At 40.5% G+C, this 18081-nt stretch overlaps 1 protein-coding gene across 1 annotated transcript in view; it reads left to right on the top strand.

Moving 5' to 3' along the window:
• Positions 1 to 17870, top strand: part of DENND1C (DENN domain containing 1C) — a 30569-nt gene extending 12699 nt beyond the window's left edge. The window contains exons 6-23 of the mRNA XM_070935250.1: positions 998 to 1067; positions 1192 to 1272; positions 1964 to 2053; positions 3819 to 3869; positions 4245 to 4355; positions 4983 to 5083; positions 5768 to 5813; positions 6058 to 6159; positions 8245 to 8370; positions 9644 to 9745; positions 10543 to 10630; positions 10896 to 10936; positions 11950 to 12021; positions 12797 to 12847; positions 13713 to 13850; positions 15153 to 15208; positions 16692 to 16902; positions 17000 to 17870. Of these exons, the coding sequence (XP_070791351.1) occupies positions 998 to 1067; positions 1192 to 1272; positions 1964 to 2053; positions 3819 to 3869; positions 4245 to 4355; positions 4983 to 5083; positions 5768 to 5813; positions 6058 to 6159; positions 8245 to 8370; positions 9644 to 9745; positions 10543 to 10630; positions 10896 to 10936; positions 11950 to 12021; positions 12797 to 12847; positions 13713 to 13850; positions 15153 to 15208; positions 16692 to 16902; positions 17000 to 17578 (2116 nt within the window). The 3' untranslated portion in view covers positions 17579 to 17870. The remainder of the gene's footprint in view (positions 1 to 997; positions 1068 to 1191; positions 1273 to 1963; positions 2054 to 3818; positions 3870 to 4244; positions 4356 to 4982; positions 5084 to 5767; positions 5814 to 6057; positions 6160 to 8244; positions 8371 to 9643; positions 9746 to 10542; positions 10631 to 10895; positions 10937 to 11949; positions 12022 to 12796; positions 12848 to 13712; positions 13851 to 15152; positions 15209 to 16691; positions 16903 to 16999) is intronic.
• Positions 17871 to 18081: the final 211 nt, after the last annotated feature.

Raw genomic sequence — 18081 nt, 5'->3', positions numbered from 1 at the left:
GCAGAAGAAATTCAGATCATTATTTGCAGACAGTACATAAGGAAGTATTCTAGAAAACAAGTAATAATGTTAAGGTTGAGAGATTATATTATGATTCACAACTTTGCCACCTGAAATCTTGCTTTTTGATTGATGCAAAGTTCACACAATACTGTTAACCAAGTAGTGTAATGATCATGTCAGTACATATTTAGTTTTATTGTCTTAAGCTTGGGGCTAGAGGCATGGAAGTTTTAACATATTGTACAAATCCAGCTCATTTGATTCTCAGAAAATAAATTTAATAAATGGCTAAGCACGTTGAGTAAACACAGCCCATCAGTGGCCTTTAGCTTAGTAACTATTAGCTCTCTTTCCCAACTCCACCTTTTGCAGAATGAGATGATTGAGCTGCTTTGAGTGTTTAAAAATTATTTCACTCTGTAATAAAATTAACCCATAAGATAGCAACAAGCCTTCGATCTACAGAACCACAAATGAAATACTTCCTAAAACCATATAGCTTGCCATGGTCAGTAGGAGATTATGAAGCAGCCTTATACCAAATTGGAATTGTTCCTTTCTTTCTCTGACCAGTAGTGACTGTTGAGGGCAGGATTACTGTTGAAATCATTACACTGTTTGGTTAACATTATTGTGTGAACACTGCCATTGCATGCATTGCAAACATTCATCAATGGTTGATGAATGCAGGAAACAAACAGAAAATTGTTTTTCTGCCATTCTTGCGGTTGTATTTTTGCAGCATACCTGTAATACATTAAGGATTAGCAACTCAATACCAGCCTCCTTGGTATTTAAATAATAATGTCCATAAACCACACTCAACCTATCCAGTGGTGAGGAGTTATATGACTTATAGTCCAAAACACTTTTCTCTGCCACCTGAAGAGGCTTTGATCTGAAATGGACAGTGATCAAACCAGAAAGTATATAGATATAAGACATGTATTTATGATAAAATCATTTTATATGCTGCCATTGCTTCTTCCTTCAGTTACTTACCTTGGTTTGAAGTTTTCTACAAGATCCTGAACTACATTGCAGAAAACGTAGCCAAAGAGCAGGTAAGAATAAGCACTTTGGATCCATTCCAAGGCCAGAGATCCCTCCAGAGACCCTCTTTCCCCTTATTGCTCTTCCTAACATTTTCATTCAAGGGTATAACTTCTGCCTTTATCTTCCTGCCAGTTCACGGAGCTGGATGAGTTCTTATCTGCACTGTATCTCTACCCTGTGCCTAGTCTCTGCAGCCCCATCACCCTTGAATTTGTAAGTACCATACTCACCTTTCAATCTTAATTCCAAGGTGATAATCCACATTGCCATCAGTTTTTAATCATCAGTGTGTGGGAGTTGCAGCAGTTCAGCAAGTGCAATTACACCCACAAGCCAAATGAGGATGGCACCTCATAAGAAATCAGGAGTGAGTCAGTGTATGCATGAGGAAGAAAGAAAGGTAGTATATGCATACTGAGATTCTAGAATCAGCTGGAAGGAGGAGTTCCACAACAAGTTTAGGGATTTAATCCTTTCTCTTTGATCCTGTGGAAAAACTTTCCATTGATCCTGGAATGATACTAATGGAGGGTGGTCACTTTCCATTTGATAAATTTCAAGATTAAATCCTCTTGCCCATTAATTGTCATTGTCCCCCCAGCCTAACATTGTACTTTTAAAAATCTTCTGCTTATTAAATGCAAAGATACATTCATCTCTAGAAACCAGGAGGCTGTGAGTTCTAGTCCCGCCTTAAACATGAAAGTTGCCTGGGTGACATTGGGCCAGTCACTGTCTCTAAACCCAATCCACCTCGCAGAGTTGCTGTTGTGGGGAAAATAGATAGAGGAAGAACTATTAGGCATGTTTACTGGCTTCTGTGATTTCCATTTACTAATTGCCTCTGGCTCAGAATACTAATCCCATCTTTTCTTCATTTTTCAATCACCTTTTGTTGTACAAGGGCTCAAAAGCAACTAAATTGAAAATTTCTACTGAGACAGATCTGAACAGGCAAAACAGAAATAGGGATCTGGACACTGGAGCAGAATTGGTAAGTCACAATCTGATGCCTGCTATGGGTTTACCTGTGCTTCCTTTGTTTATGGAAATTATGTCCCTGTTGCTGTGGAGGAATAACTGCGACCTCCAGGTATGTGCAGAATTGGCTTTACCAGTTGAAGTTGCATGTGGAAGAAATCTTATTCTCATTTTTAAGACTTACCACAATAAACATTTGTGAATAAAAAAAGTAGAACAAAAATGAATGTCAAGTCCAGACATTGCTTTGCCCCTCCTCTGACTACATCTGTTTTTTATTTGCATTTTTTGCATAACGGGATCTTTTTAAAAAATGAGCATAATTCAGTTTTCAGATGCAGTGGAATTCAACTGCCCTGCTTTCTAACAAGATAGCCTCTTGAGTTATGGGAGTTACATTCCAAAACATCTGGAGACCACCCAGTGGGGGAGGGATCATAATTCTACCAGCTTGTTCTCATCTCATTCTGTTGTATGCATGGAGTGTGCCTAGAACTGTTTCTGCTTTCCATTCAGAAGGATCAAATACTGCCTCTGAATAGACTGTATCTTATGCAGGCCAGAAGGTGTTGCCCACGCATAATGTAGTATGCTCTTGTGTTGATGAACTCAAGAAAGTGGACTAAAAAAATATAGTTTGGTTTTTCTAAATGCTTACTTAATTTGTAAGATGTTATTAACTGTATAAAGCCACACATTTCCAGCAATGTGTCTCTGGGTGGTGCAGGTATAAAACTACAACAAAAAAGAAACAATAAATCCTCTACTGTAAAAGAAGGAACCTGAAATGTGGGGCAGGCACATGTTCTTGGGAGAAGACAGTCCCACAAGTAACCCATGCCTATGTCATATAGAGCTTTAAAGGAGATAACCAGCATATTGAATCACACGCAGAAGCGTGTTGGAAGCCGCTGCAATTCACAGAGCAGCATTGTCACATGGGCATAATGAGATGCATTCATTTGCAATGCTGTGTTTTGGACCAGCTGAAGCTTCTAGTTGGTCTTCAAGGACAACCCCATGTAAAGCATTCTGCAATAGTCCAAATGAGTGCCTTTTGTGCTATCTTTTATCTTTATTTTTTTTTTTTTTTTTTTTTTGCTTCAAAACAATGTTGCTGAGAATTAGCTTCACTAACAAATGATGGCAGGGTGACTTCAGGATGCTCTGAAGTTGCCAGATTTGGTTCTGGGATGGCTTATGGGCTGCAAATCACTGTTCCTTATGTTACATTAAAATCCATAATTGTTTTCCATAGATTTGTCATTTAATAAGTGTAATTTTGGGCAAAGATAATCTGATTGCTAATTTTATTGGGCAGCCACTATTTCCTCAATCAAAATTATGAGGTACAATTTAGGAACGAGGGAAGATATGCCTGCAATTTCTTATTCTTTTTTCTCTTTCCAGCTTTGGATGTCTGGGAAGAAAAATAAAATGGAAAAATAATGTACAATACATAGAAGAAAAGTTCAAATATCAACACTCCTTATGATGTTTCCCTAAATTACAATATCCTATGTCTCCGTTTAATTAAATATGAATATTTTAAGATCAGTCACAAATATTGTGGTGTAATGTAGCATGCAGCCTTAATTGGATTCCTTCTATTTACATATCTACTAGATTGTTGCTTGCATTAACTAATGCCACTATTCCCACCTCTCTGCTTCTACATATGCCTACCCAGAGTCTTCTGGAGTAGGCAGTCATTACATTACAAATATAAAAGATTAAATTAGATTAAATTAAAGTAATTAATTATTTCTCTGTTCTAGGCTTATTTCATTGCCCCTGATCCTGGCAAACTGCCCACCATCCCTGACAATGTAAGTTATAGCATTTCTGTCACAGAATATATGGCAATACCTTGCCTTGTATGGACAATTTTCTTCTTTAAGTCAGAAGCCCCCAGCCTTGAAAGATCACCTCCATAATCACAAATCTGCAGGGCTGAATGTGATTACAGTATGGCAAAAACTGCACATGTTTCTCTGTACTATTTTTAATTGCATTTCAGAGTTAAGATCTGGCATTAAAAACAGACTCTGAAAGTCAGTTAAAGCCCCCACTAAAAGTGGTAAAGAAGAGAAGATTAATTGACTTGCTGTGGGTAAAACAGAATAAAGAGGAATGGAGCTAGAGACAGATCTGGTTGCTGAAGCTGTTACCAGAGAACCTAACTAAGTATTGGCTCTCCCCAGAGAAATCTGACCGAGTTTGTCGTGGCAGTGGATGTGAACAACATGCTGCACCTCTACGCAAGCCTCCTCCATGAGCGTCGGATCCTGCTCACCAGCAGCAAGCTCAGCACGGTGAGGCTGAGCGGCTGGAGGAAAGACAAGGCAAAGAGCTCAGAGCTAAGATGGACCTGGGTGGGAAAGAATTAGAAATGACAATGCTTAAGGAATCTGCATTTCTTCCATCTACACAATGAAATCACCTGGCACAAAGCTTTCACAAAGGTGGCTCCTTTGGTCTGATGCCTTGTGAGATGGTTTATCAATTAATTGTATTCCCTGACCCTCCTCCATGTATCCAGTGAAGGTGTAAACAGAGAACTGGGGCATATTCCCTGATTGTGCTCCTTGGTGGCTGCACAGTATCAGTCTATCCTGATATCCTCATAGGGCCTTTTACTCCCTAATGCCCAAAGCAAGGCTGACAGGAAACAGGACAGTTTAGCATGTGGAAAGAGTAAGCCACAGACACAAACCTGCTCCCTCCACCTCCATGTTTACTATCCCTGCATGAGTAGTGACTAGGAGGCTGCTGATTTAAATCTCAGCCACTACTCTCTGAATCCTCTGCATGTCTGGGAGGAAAGTACTGCTCGCATTTTACTTTGGGAAGAAGAGTTACGCAAAGCCCTGTCTCCTTATTCAACTTCCAAGGAGGGTCAGTCTTATCTAATGAAAAGTGTGTCTTTCATCTCCCTATAGCTGACAGCCTGTGTCCAGGCCTCCTCCTCCCTGTTGTATCCCATGTACTGGCAGCACATCTTTATCCCTGCACTGCCTCCACACCTCCTTGACTACTGCTGGTGAGTGATTGCACCTTCCTCAGTTGAGAGTCAGCTTCTGTAGGCTGAGCAGCTTCAATGGTTCTCCATCCAGTACATTGGTTTGGATGTAGCATAGCATAGCATAGCATAGCATAGCATAGCATAGCATAGCATAGCATAGCATAGCATAGCATAGCATAGCATAGCATAGCATAGCATAGCATAGCATAGCATAATTCTTTATTGGCCAAGTGTGATTGGACACACAAGGAATTTGTCTTGGTGCATATGCTCTCAGCGTACATAAAAGAAAAGAAACCCAAAGGAGTATCACCCAAAGGAGACCATTTTGAGAACATTTGTAGGGCTAGGTTGTAGTTCTTGGGTTTACTCATAATCAGTGAGGAGGTGCCTGAAGCTGTCCTGAGCTGGCCACATTTTATTTACCTCTCAAGGGAAGACTTTCTGAAGGGAAGAATGACTTCATTTGCTGCAGAGATCAGCACCAAAAGGGAATTCAGCCCTTTCTTTGCCCCTCTGCGAATTCCTGCCCTTCCCAAATATATTTTCCTCTTAAGCACTTCTTAAAAGAGGGAAGAAAACTGGGACTGGAAAGCTATCATAGTGTATTGTAAGAGAGAAACTGGATCTAGGAGGGCCTAACCTACTAGGAGCCCACAAAGAACTGGTACTAGCTCTAACATTTATCTCTTTCGCCAACAGCGCCCCTATGCCCTATCTCATTGGAGTCCACACAAGCCTTATGGAGGTGAGATTGCAAAATTACCTTGTCCTTAGGATAACTGGCCTAAGATTAGCCTAAGTAAGGTAGTTCCATGGATATTTTTTAGCAGCAGGTTGGAGCATTTGTACACCTTTGGCCTTATTTACTTCTTCATTTCTGTTATCTTTGTAATAGCAGTTGACTCTTGTGAGCCAGGCTACCTAAAGGTAAGAAGATTGAGGAAATGTCTATTCTTCTTGTTTCTCAATTCTGCCTTGGCTTTTTCTAGAGTGTGAGGAGCAAAGCCCTGGAAGACGTCGTCATTCTCAGCATTGATAACAATACAATGGAATCACCCTTCCAAGACCTGGAAAATCTCCCAAGTGATGTTGTTAGTATTACTTTCTTGAGACTTTTTTTTTATGCCAATGTTTTAGAATCCTTATGACTACTCAGAGCCTTCTTTTATTTTTCTCTACATAAGAAGCTCTGTCCTCCTTGCGAGCACTTGTTTGCCCTGATGTAACAATTTAAATGTGAACTTTGATTTCAGATGTTTCATTTTCAAATTAACCAAAGCATTTATGAGTACCGTATTTTCCGGCGTATAAGACGACTGGGTGTATAAGACGACCCCCAACTTTTCCTGTTAAAATATAGGGTTTGGGCTATACTCGCCGTATAAGACTACCCCTCTTCCAATGCACACCAAATAAAAATTAAAAAACATCAACTGGCTCACCCACAATGTAAAAGCAGCTGTGCTAGACCCAAAATGGCCCCTGCAACAAGCAGGAACCTCACACAGCCACAAAAAGTCCAAAAAACCAACTTTCACACATTACACACACAAAATTCCACATACAGCTTTGTGAGATTTTGTGTGTTTGTGTAGTTAGAGTGAAACACTACAGAAACACACTAAATCTCAGAAAGCTGCACAAATATTATTTTATTTTATTTTTATTTTTATATGAAAGCTAAATTTAAAACTTCCTAAACTTTAAATGGCTAGGTCCTAAAAAAGAACAACTAAAAAAAAACCCAATTAACTATTTTTTTGAAAGCTCCCAAAGGGGAAAAAAACTTACCCAATAGAACAGGGGTCTCCAACCTTGGCAACTTTAAGACTTGTAGACTTCAACTCCCAGAATTCCTCAGCCAGCTTTGCTTTGCTGGCTGAGGAATTCTGGGAGTTGAAGTCCACAACTCCCTACTTGCTTGATTGCAGGCAGGGAGTTGCTTGCTGATGGAATAGATTCAGGCAAGCGAAGCAAGGCAAGCATTGCGACTAGCAGCTGAGGTAAGCAAGCTGGAGGGGGAAAACTTTTTTCCTTTTACATGGCTTTGGCGATCCAAGGTGAGTTGCAGGGAACTCAGCTGGGATCGTCAGAGCTGGGATCGCCAGAGCCATGTGAAAGGGAAAAAACTTTTTTTCTTTTACATGGTTCTGGCGATCCCAGCTGAGTTGCAGGGAACTCAGCTGGGATCGTCAGAGCTGTAATCATCAGAGCTGGGATAGCCAGAGCCATTTAAGGCTCGTCAGAGCCTTTCAGGCTGGTCTGCCTGGTTACAGGAAAACGACACCCGGCATATAAAACGACCCCCGACTTTTGAGAAGATTTTCATGTGTTAAAAAGTCGTCTTATACGCCGGAAAATACGGTAACCCAATGTACACACATTTCTCCCCCCTCCCCTTCCTGAAAACAACACTGACATAGAAGAGGGGATACTTCCCAACTGAAACACTTGAAGTGGTGTGGGGTTGTTGTTGTTTTTTACTTGTTGCAAAACTAGCTAGCCACAATTAGGAAAAACAGTGTCAGTGGTAGGCAAGGTTTAGGATTCAAGTTTTATACCTTTGCTGCAAACATCTGGAAGAGTTAGAGTTCTGTATTCCTTTGCTGCTATCTAGTGGTCACAATGTGTTTTGCTTTGCCCAGCTCTGGTATCATTAAAGTCCTAATTCTCAATGTTTAAGATTTATTACACTTACACCAACTCTTTCTTCTAAGAGTTTAAAATGATGCCCAGGTCTATCTTTACAACCAGTCCCATGTGGTAGGCTAGACTGAAGTGGAATAACTTATCCAAAATTACCTAACAAACACCATGACTGAGCCCAATCTGACACATTTAATTTATACTACATTGGTGTGGATCACCAAAAAAAAAAAAAATGGAACAAGACTTGAGACATAGGATAGGATACTGCTCTAGTGACACATGGGGCACTGTGTAGAACTGTGATTGTATTAGCATGACATCTTGGTACATGTAGATCCAACCATTGTCCACTATAAGCCATTCTTTCTAGCATAGCATTGCTTGTGAACTGGACTACTATGGTTTAGACACCAAGTTATAGCTAAAACAAACCATTGCTTAATACAAATGTGTAAACCCAGTCAGTATCTGGAAAGGCCTCTGGATTTAAGGTGAGTATATATTCTTCTCCTTTTCTCTGTCTCCAGGTCTCCCTACTGAAGTTCCAGCTTAAAAAACAATCTGCAGCCACTGGGGATGGGGTTGCCCGAGCCTTCCTCAGGGCCCAAGCGCTTCTCTTTGGCAGCTATCGTGTGGGACTCGTTTGCAGTCTGGTGAGACTTCTGTTCATTCAGCCACCAGTTAGAAGAGGAAGTTCTGCACAGCTCCCTTCTCTTCCACAGAAACTTTGGAGATTGGGAAAAGAGGACAGACATAAGAAAGAAAAATACCCTTCCTTCCCTCTCTCCCTCCCTCCTCCCAATTTTCTGGTGGATTTACAACATGAAATGAATCAAAACACATTAAGTAAAACTCATCCATAAAAAAACATTAAAAATCATAGGTAAACTTAGATTGATTCAGTCTTCAAACTAAGATTGATTCAGTCTTCAATCCTTCCAAGGTAGGTAAAATGAGAACCCAAACAGCTGGGGGCAATATGCTGACTCTGTAAACCACTTAGAGAGGGTTGAAAAGCACTGTGAAGCGGTATATAAGTATAAGGGCTGTTGGGCCATTTTGGGTAGTTGGGAACCACCTTTGTTTGTTTGCTTTTTGTTTAAGCCTCCAAGCTCTTTAGGGGTGATGTCAGTATGGTAGCTTCACAGGTGCAGGAGACTAGGTTTTTATTTTTATTTATTAAGAAAATTTATGTGGCTGCCCAACTTACTCATGATCACTCCGAGTGGCTTACAGAAATAAATCCCCAAATAAAAACACCCAATAGACCTCCCCTCACCCTCGTGGTGGCAACAATTGACATGTTAAGTAGAGTTTAAGCTTTGCCACAAGTAAATTAGTTTGCGGGCGGGGCGGTATTAGGGCGAAAAAATCCTTAATAAGGTTTGGTTAGTCTGTCTCGGGCATGTTTTTCATACTTTGTGAAATACTCAAGGGAAGGCTGTTCGTACAAATGAGCTTTTAAAAAATCCAAACCCTTGTCTCATGCAAAAGTGCCTTTTTATTATTTTGTTTAAAGGGTTTTTAGACATGAAAAAAGCCTACTTAATTCTAGAACAGAGACAAGTTTTCAGTGAAGCAAATCCGTATCTGGTCAGACATAGAGATGACATTCGGTTAAGTCCCTCTCTAGAACCACTTTGATGCTGCTGGACAGAGAGAAACTGCTTAGGATGTGGGATTGCGAGTGAATGCCATTGTTTGGGATAGACCTGTAAAGAAATTCTCAAAGCAAACAGGTTCTGTGATTTCCACTGTTGTGTTCATTATCCAGAATGATATTCCAGAGAGTTCCTCTTTTTTTCTCCAGCTCTAATTTTCTCTACCACTTTTTCTTTTCAGCCTCCTTAGCCCAGTCTCTATCCATCCACCCTGGTCACACTTGCTGTCAATCACATCTCTTTTCCCTGTCCCTCTTTCTCGCAGGAAAAGCACATCTCCTTTTCCCAGGAGAATTTCATACAGCAGGGATCCGGTGCCATGCAGGACTTCCTCCAGCGGGCCGTTCATCTGCAGCTGTTCAAAGAGGTACCACAATGGTGAACCTGGCAGATTCCCAGTTAGTGCTTCAAGCAAATCCTGGGGGAGGCAGAAAATGGACTACTATCATGTTCGACCCACAAAGCAAAAACCTTCCCAAGCCAACACCCAGGCAAATAGAGAAAACATTCAGCCACATACAGACTCCTGAGTAATGCAAGCAAAGAGCCTACAAATTCTATAACAAATAGATGAAGTCCATCACTAAAATATTTAATGCACTCAAATTTCTGATGTATTGGGATGGAAGGCTGAATTGAAAGATAAGATAAAAAAGGAGTGGGGTTTTTTTCTTAACCCCTTTGAAGAATTCAAAATCTCCTTAATATTACTTCCTTGTCATATTTCCACATCTCAGAGCAGGAGCAGACCATAAGTGCTTCTCTGCATTCTTTTTTTTTTTTAATTTTTTTTTTTTTAATTTGATTTATATGCCGCCCTTCTCCGGAGACTCAGGGCGGCTTACAATGTGTTAAGCAATAGCCTTCATACTTTTGTATATTTTATACAAAGTCAGCTTATTGCCCCCATAAACTGGGTCCTCATTTCACCTACCTTAGAAAGGATGGAAGGCTGAGTCAACCTTGAGCCTTGGAGAGATTCGAACCAGCAGAAATTGCAGGCAGCTGTGTTAATAACAGGGTGCTTTAGACCACTGTACTATCAAGGCCCTAATCCCACAGCTGAATAACTGAAATATTTGGTTTCAATAGAAGATGGTTCTTTCCTGTTTATTCTAATAAGGTCCTTCTTTCTATTTCTTCCCAATCTCACAATGTTATCAGTTCATCAATGACCGGCTGGATAAGCTAAATGCAGATGAGGACTTCTCTGACCACTTTGAGCAGGAGATTGACAGCAGCTTGTCCTCAGGTAATGTAAACCCCACCTTGTTTTGTGTCCTTGTTGAGGGACCATGGATATGCAAAGACCCTTAAGCTCTTCTTAACATCCTCTCCTTTGTGGGCTACTTTTTAACTTCTGTTAAAAATACACAAAGAAAAAAACAACCTCCTGAGAGATAGCGGACATTGTAGGTCAGATACATACATTATTCTGAATATGCAGTTCAAGTCCCAATTTCTGTAAGGGTCTGCAGCCAGATTAGCAACTCATCTGTTCCCTTCTTCTTTCCTAGGTAGTATGCACTCTTATCAGCTGTGGGTGGAGAGCCTCAAGGTAAGGAAATACATTTTCATCTAAGAAGGAAGTTTATCTTTTAGTATCAGTTATGTTTTCACCTACAGTAATTATTTTCTCATGTTTATGATGAACTTATTCTTGTATGGGGAGTTATTATAAGGCTCCTGTGGTGAAGATAGATCTGGAAGGCAAAAATCCAGATGACTACTGGATGGAGCAAAGAAGTGTTGTCATTTAGTAGTTGTCTGGATTTTTGCAGCCCACATGCAGTCATTCTAAATAAATAAAAAAAAAAACCCAGTTTGAAAGACATTCCTCTAATATGCTCACAAGTACGTTATGGAGTCCTTGTTGCTCTTTGAGCTTTGGGTTTTGCCTGCAGACATTTCATTACCCAACATCATCATCCATGCATTCATGATCATTGAGCATGGATAATGTTATTTAGTTAATTAATGAAATGTCTGCCAGCAAACAATCAAGTTCAAAGAGCACCAAGGATTCCACAATTCAACCCTGAGCTAAATATATTCTCTTCTATTGGTATCATAAGTTCTCAAGACAAGCCTCCTAAGAATTGCCAGAATTCAAACTAAATTTTAATAATCTTCTAGGATTGGGCTAAAGATGTTCCTTTCTGAATTTTCTCAAATACTGCATGTTGATCCCCAGTCCAACCTACAACTAAAGAGTGATGCTATGAGATCAGGAGGAATATGAATTTTGTCATGAAGCCGCTCTCCAGGCCCTAAGTCTTTTGGCCATACCACAAAGATGTCCCACATACATTTCCAGTATGAGGATAATTCCAATCTATTTTACAGGGAGACTCCTTTAAATAGGCTGCTAAAAGGATTTGTTGCAAGTTAGCAATTCAGCACCATTTTACTGGAGGAGCTTCCTTGTCCACTTGTGATTTGTGGCAAAACTTCCCATAACTTCCTTTTGCTCAGTCAGACCAGCCAGGAGGCTCCTTGAGTGTCTTATTTCAATAGCTGCAGTGGAATGTGCCTTGCTCTTAATAGTTGTCTCTGATCTTTTCTCCCTAGAAAAGTGGAGGAGCCCTAATTAGTACTATGAAGAATAAAACCAATCCAGCTGTCAAGAATGCATACCAATATGTAAGGCAATTTCTCCTTCTTCTTCTCCTTCTCCTTCTCCTTCTCCTTCTCCTTTTCCTCCTTCTCCTTCTCCTTTTCTTTCTCCTCCTTCTCCTCCTTCTCTTCCTCCTCCTCCTCCTCCTTCTCTTTCTCCTCCTTCTCCTTCTCCTTCTCCTTCTCCTCCTCCTCTTCCTCCTCCTCCTCCTTCTCTTTCTCCTCCTTCTCCTTCTCCTTCTCCTTCTGAAATGGCTTACAAGAATATATTTCTTTATTTTTAAATACATTGTTTGCAAAACTTTAAAAAAAACAGAATTGAAAACAATAAATAAATGGCAAAATTAAAAAAAACCACAAGTGCAATAAAAAAGAGCATATATATATATATGGATGGATAAGTGCATGAGATATATAAATACTGGATATAGATGTACATAATTTAGAAGCATTTCAGCTAAATCCCCCTTTGAGTCAAGCTCAATTCCAGAACAATTGTAAATAAATTATAGTACAGTATTTTACTTATTTTACTAAATATATATGCCAAACCCATTTCACTCTGCAAAAATGATTCTGGGCAACAAACAGTATAACAAATATTAAAATCAAACAAATAGAGATGCTTTTAAGATCCTTTTCACAAGACAATTGGTAATAATGGCTCAGGGGGAATGAGGGGAGGGAAACACATGCTCCCCCAGCTGAATCTGTCCTTGGGATGATCCCTGCCTATCTTCTTCCCTCCTTCCCTCCTTCTTCCCTTAAATTATACTTATCAAGATTGTTTTGCATCTTCCAGGCCAAGGGTCATGCCAAAATCCGGCTGAAAAACATACGGAGCCGCATAAAAGTAAGACTATTCTTTCCTATTCCAAACTTCTCATTTTAAAAAGGGGGGTGGGTGGGAATAGTGTGATGGCAGCAGTAGCCTATTTTACTGTACAACTGTTGTTATGCCTGCATGTTACATTACTCCGGTTACAAAATCCACAAGGAAGTAGAAAGAAGAGGAATAAATTCATTGTTAAAAGTAGGTAGTATATCAGTGTTTTTCAACCTTGGCAATTTGAAGACATGTGGACTTCAACCATGCTGGCTGGGGAATTCCAGGAGTTGAAGTTGATCCGTCTTCAAGTTGGCAAGGATGAGAAACACTACATGTAGTATGCTAACATCCAAGTAGAAGGCAGTGCATTGCTGATATGGAGAAGTTTTAAAATTTAGCAGCATCTGATTTAGTTAGTACCTGGATGGGAAACTTCCAGGAAATTCCAGGTATATAGGCTAGAGAGGAAAGTAAAAGGGGAAAAAACACACAAAAAAAATTGCAAACCACTTCCATACTCTTGCTTAGAAAACAACATAGCCATGTAAGTCCCCAAACTCATTGGGAGTCAAGGTCAAACGATGGTTTGTCTAGTTCTTTACTAAAAATTTGTTCTGTTTTGCCATTTTTTTCAGGATAAGTATCCCCATAACTATTGTGAGTAACTGCATGCAATCCATTGCATCATTGCATAGCTTCCTTTCATATTAGGTCTCTTTCTTTGCAAGTTGTCTTTGTTCATATAACATTTATCTAGTTAGTCATTTGGTCACACCAGCAACCATATTTCAGACTTTGTGTGTGTGGCTATTGCTATGTTTGACTCTCCAGAAACAATAGAGTAGGGAGGGAAGGAGAGCTTATGCTCTATGATTCTGTTTTCTTCTAGGATTCCTCTTTACGCCAGCCCAGAGAGCAAGAACAGCCCCTGAATGACACTCAGATCTCCAGTCCCATCCTGCCTACCAGAAATAAGCAGTCTGAGAATCTTCAAAAGCGACTGCCAATCACTCAGCACTTTGGGAAGGTATTGAGAGAATGGAAGTGTTAGTGGCTTAAAGACGGGAAGGAGCCTGATCAGGAGAGCTTTGGGGGAAGGAAATGAACAAGAGCAGAAGAACAGATCTGGTGCTCATTGCTGCATGGCCCAAATATTGGGTGTCCTCTGCAGTAGATCTCTGCAGCCATTCCACAAGATTCTTGGACCACTTGGATCAAAACTCAAAAGAAACAGAGAAGGGCATATTTTTGGAAAAAAGGTGGGCAGGAAGTTTTGAATGTGTGCAACTTGTGTAAGCAGTTGTGAGGAGTAGACCATAAGTAAGTAATCGAACAAATTATAAGGTATCTTAAGGCTATCATGTCTTGTATAGCTCAGTCTCAGTCATTTTGTTTGGAGATTAAAAACAACTTTTATTGTAGCCAGCCAAAGGTTTACAAAATAGACATTAGTAACATTTCATAGGCCCTTAACCTCTCATAATTATTCTTAGAATGCAGTTTTATGCTTTTGTGCCCTGGGGCTGAAGGGGAGAAAATAGCTGGAATATTAATAGCAGCTAACTACAAGTAAATTTTGTATATCATGCAGAAGAAAACTTAGAAGAGCAGCTATGTGAAGTGAAGTCAGTTAATGTCCATCTAAGGCAGTGGCTCTCAACCTTCCTAATGCTGCAACCCTTTAATACAGTTCCTCATGTTGTGGTGATCCCCAGCAATAAAATTATTCCTAAAACCATTGAAAATATGTGTTTTCCGATGGTCTTAGGCGACCCCTGTGAAAGGGTCATTCGACCCCCAAAGGGGTCCCGACCCACAGGTTGAGAACCACTGATCTAAGGTCTAATATGCCAAAACCCCACTATATTATTCATAAAGCAGAAAGTAACAGTGCTACAGGATAAAAAAAATAAATAAATTTCAAGATAAAAACTCTCTCATTCTGTATCAGGTGAACTGTTAATGGCTTTCTGAGTAATCTTGGGAAATATAGCCTGCTGTATAGTGCTAGACATTTTCTATGGCAGATTCTTCTTAATTTCTATAACAGACAGGTATACAGATGGGAAGAAAGTCCCATCTGTAAATATTTTAAGTTACTTATTGTCCTTTTACAATGAATTTAAAAGGAAGCATACAGACAGGTGTATGCTTCCTTTTAAATTCATTGTAAAAGGACAATAAGTAACTTAAAATATTTACAGATGGGACTTTCTTCCCATCTGTATACAGGCAAAACTCAGAACCTCAAAGTACTGTTAAGAAAAAGACAGCTGTTCCCTTACAAGGCCAGGGCTGCATGGGGACTCAGGTTCTCTTCTCTTTTCAGTCTCGCCCGAGGCGACCACAAAGAACAAACAGTGAGACAGAACTGGAGACTCAAAGGTAGGACAAGCTAAGCAAATGGAGGGCAGCTGGGCTCCACTACTTCTTCTTCCTCTGACAGCTGCTCTGCTTTGTTAGCTGAGTTCTCCGTGTGTGAGAGGTCTGTCCCAAGAACCATTGATACCTGAGGGGGAAGAAGGGGCTCAGCCCCCTAGGAAATGCTTCTGCACAAACCGCACTGACAAAAAAGGGAAGACCTATGTAAAAAAAAAAACCTTTGTTCAATCAGCTCTGGAAAAACTAATTCTCCCCTATTGTACAGGGTACATTCATCGTACAGTTACCTTCTTTTCCACAGAGGGAGAGAGAGAAAATAGTAATCAAAAGATTGTCCCTGTAACAAAGCATCAATTAATTCTCAAACCCATTGCAACAGGGGTCACTAACTCTTTTTAACTAGTGGTAAATTAACAAGATAATTACTCTAGTGAATGAGTCAAACCTACACTATTTCCCTTGCATTACAGCTAAATATCTCAATTTAGAGATATCTCAAGAGCCTTGGTAGTACAAGGGTTTGAGGCACCCTGTTATTAAGCTGCTTAAGACCAGCTGCCTGCAATTACTGCAGGGTTCGAATCTCGCCAAGGCTCAAGGTTGACTCAGCCTTCCATCCTTTCTAAGGTAGGTGAAATGAGGACCCAGTTTGTGGGGGCAATAAGCTGACTTTGTATAAATATACAAAAGGATGAAGGCTATTGCTGAGCACATTGTAAGCCGCCCTGAGTCTTCGGAGAAGGGCGGCATATAAATCAAATTAAAATAAATAAAAATAAAATAAAATAAATTTAAATTCATTAAAAATGTGGCAAGGTGGAATTTAGATGAGTACCACTTATCAAGAATTCCTCATCTGGGCAAATGCAGGAACCTCACCCTCCTTGAACAAAAACCAAACATATATCTTTAAATGGGGAGTTTTCAAAAGAGCATGGAACAAAGTCTATAGAGGGCCTACATACAGCCTGTGTCCACAGCAAATATAGAAAATCTTGCCACGCAGGGAGCTTTGTAATATACAGTGATAATGTTCAGAGTTCTCTGCAGGACTGGAGGCTTTTTCAAAATGAAGGAAGTGGCATAGCCCTGTGGTTTCACAAACTCCAAAATTTGCATAAGTGTAAGCAGCACCACACCACATAACCATAACAGGCAGAGACAAAATGCTGCTTTTTAAATTTACTCCTCCCATTTGACCATCCCTTAAATGCCACTAGTGATATTGTGCAAACCCAGACTGAGATTAGCTTATCTGGTAGCTCCCTAAATATTGCCTTTGACTCTCAGGTTCAAAACACATATTAATTAGTTTTCTTGCACCTTTTGTGAGAAGAGTCCTACAGGGAGGAAGAAATGAGACACACACATTTTAGCAAATCCTTTTACTTAAATCCAATTGCTTAATAAAATAGTTTCCCTTGTATTTTATTAACTGCCTCACCTATACAGAAATGTCAAGCTCTCTCATATATTTATTTTCCAGGGATGTTTCAACTCCCTTCAAATCACCTTCCCCGGACTCTTCTGTGGAATCTGCGGGAGGTGAAAGTTACCTGAATGCAGAGAAATTTGACCTCTTAGGTGAAATTTTTGAGACACTAAACTTGCTGGAGTCAAGCCAAGCTCAACAGCCTCTCTACGGGACCCGCAGCTTAGATTTCTGTAACCTAGAAGAGGAGAACTTCTATACTAAGGTAAGCCCTACCAGCTCAGACTCTGGGTACCTCTAAAGAGGTGTAACTGCAATAATGGAGCTGAATATTGACCTTGTTGTCTTCGGACCTGTTGCAGCGGAGGCCCAGTAGAGAGGCCCTTTACGAAGCCCTATCTGAAGAACAGGATGATGCTGAAGATTCTCTGTCTGAAGACAGAGTGTTCCTGGGCTATGTGGATGAAGAGAACATGTCAAACACTTTGCTGTTGTCTGCCAGAGCTGCAAGCACAAGTAATGAGGTGTTGGTCCACAGCGCCCCTGAGCTGCAAGGTTGCCCTGGTCTGGACACCACAACTCTTTCCTTCCAGGAGGCTAGCAATGAGCCATCAGAAGCGGCATTGACCCAGAAGGCAGATCTTGAAACTGCCTTTCCTAGTCCAGTTACACCAGAGAGCCACACTGCTACCAAGTTGCAACAGGAATGTAGGACTGACCAGACCCTTCAACCTCCAATCAACGAGAACCCACAGGTAGAGTCATCGGTTGCTAGTAGTTCCACCATCCAAACATCTGCAGACTTTTTACAAACAAAAGCCAATGACTCTGTGGCAAAGAAGAGCACCCTAGGTAGGGTCACCAGCTTACCACCTCAGTTAGTTTCTAGGCAGTTGATGCAACCTAAGGTGCTGGAACTGAAGAAAAGATTTGAGGCCTGAAAGAGCATCCTGAAAATAGGCTGAATGTTTTAAGAGAAAAAAACCTTCTGTGTTTGAGTCATAATTACCCTTTAAACCTGGAGGCATTTCAAGAGGGAGCAGCATAGAAGTGCTTCATCTGTCCAGGCACATAAAAATACGGCAAGCAGCAGAGTTGGGGGGGAGGCGTCTATCAATAGCACAAAGGAAAAGGAGCACTTAGTTCATGTACAGCCAACTGGCAGGACTTTACTTCTAGAACCTGCATTTTAATAAATGAATTTTTGAGCTGGGCAGAGCGCCTTTCTTCCTTTCAGTGTGGAAGACTGCTTCCCATGTCAACCTTTCTCAAGCAGCATATCAGGAAAAGTAGTTTGGCATGGTGGCATGGTGTGCATATGTAAATGAGTCCCTGAAGTTCAATGCCCATAAATAAAATCAAGCAGTATTATCTAAAGTGTTATGGTAATGATAGGTGTGTGTGTGTGAGAGAGAGGGGGGGAAGGGAGATCCCTCGCCTGCTC

This window comes from Pituophis catenifer, unplaced genomic scaffold (assembly GCF_029215685.1).
Source record: "Pituophis catenifer annectens isolate HBS135680 unplaced genomic scaffold, rPitCat1.0.hap2 SCAF_2, whole genome shotgun sequence".
Lineage (NCBI taxonomy): Eukaryota > Metazoa > Chordata > Lepidosauria > Squamata > Colubridae > Pituophis > Pituophis catenifer.
Note: the sequence above shows the minus strand (reverse complement) of the source record. Positions and strands in the feature narration are given on the sequence as shown.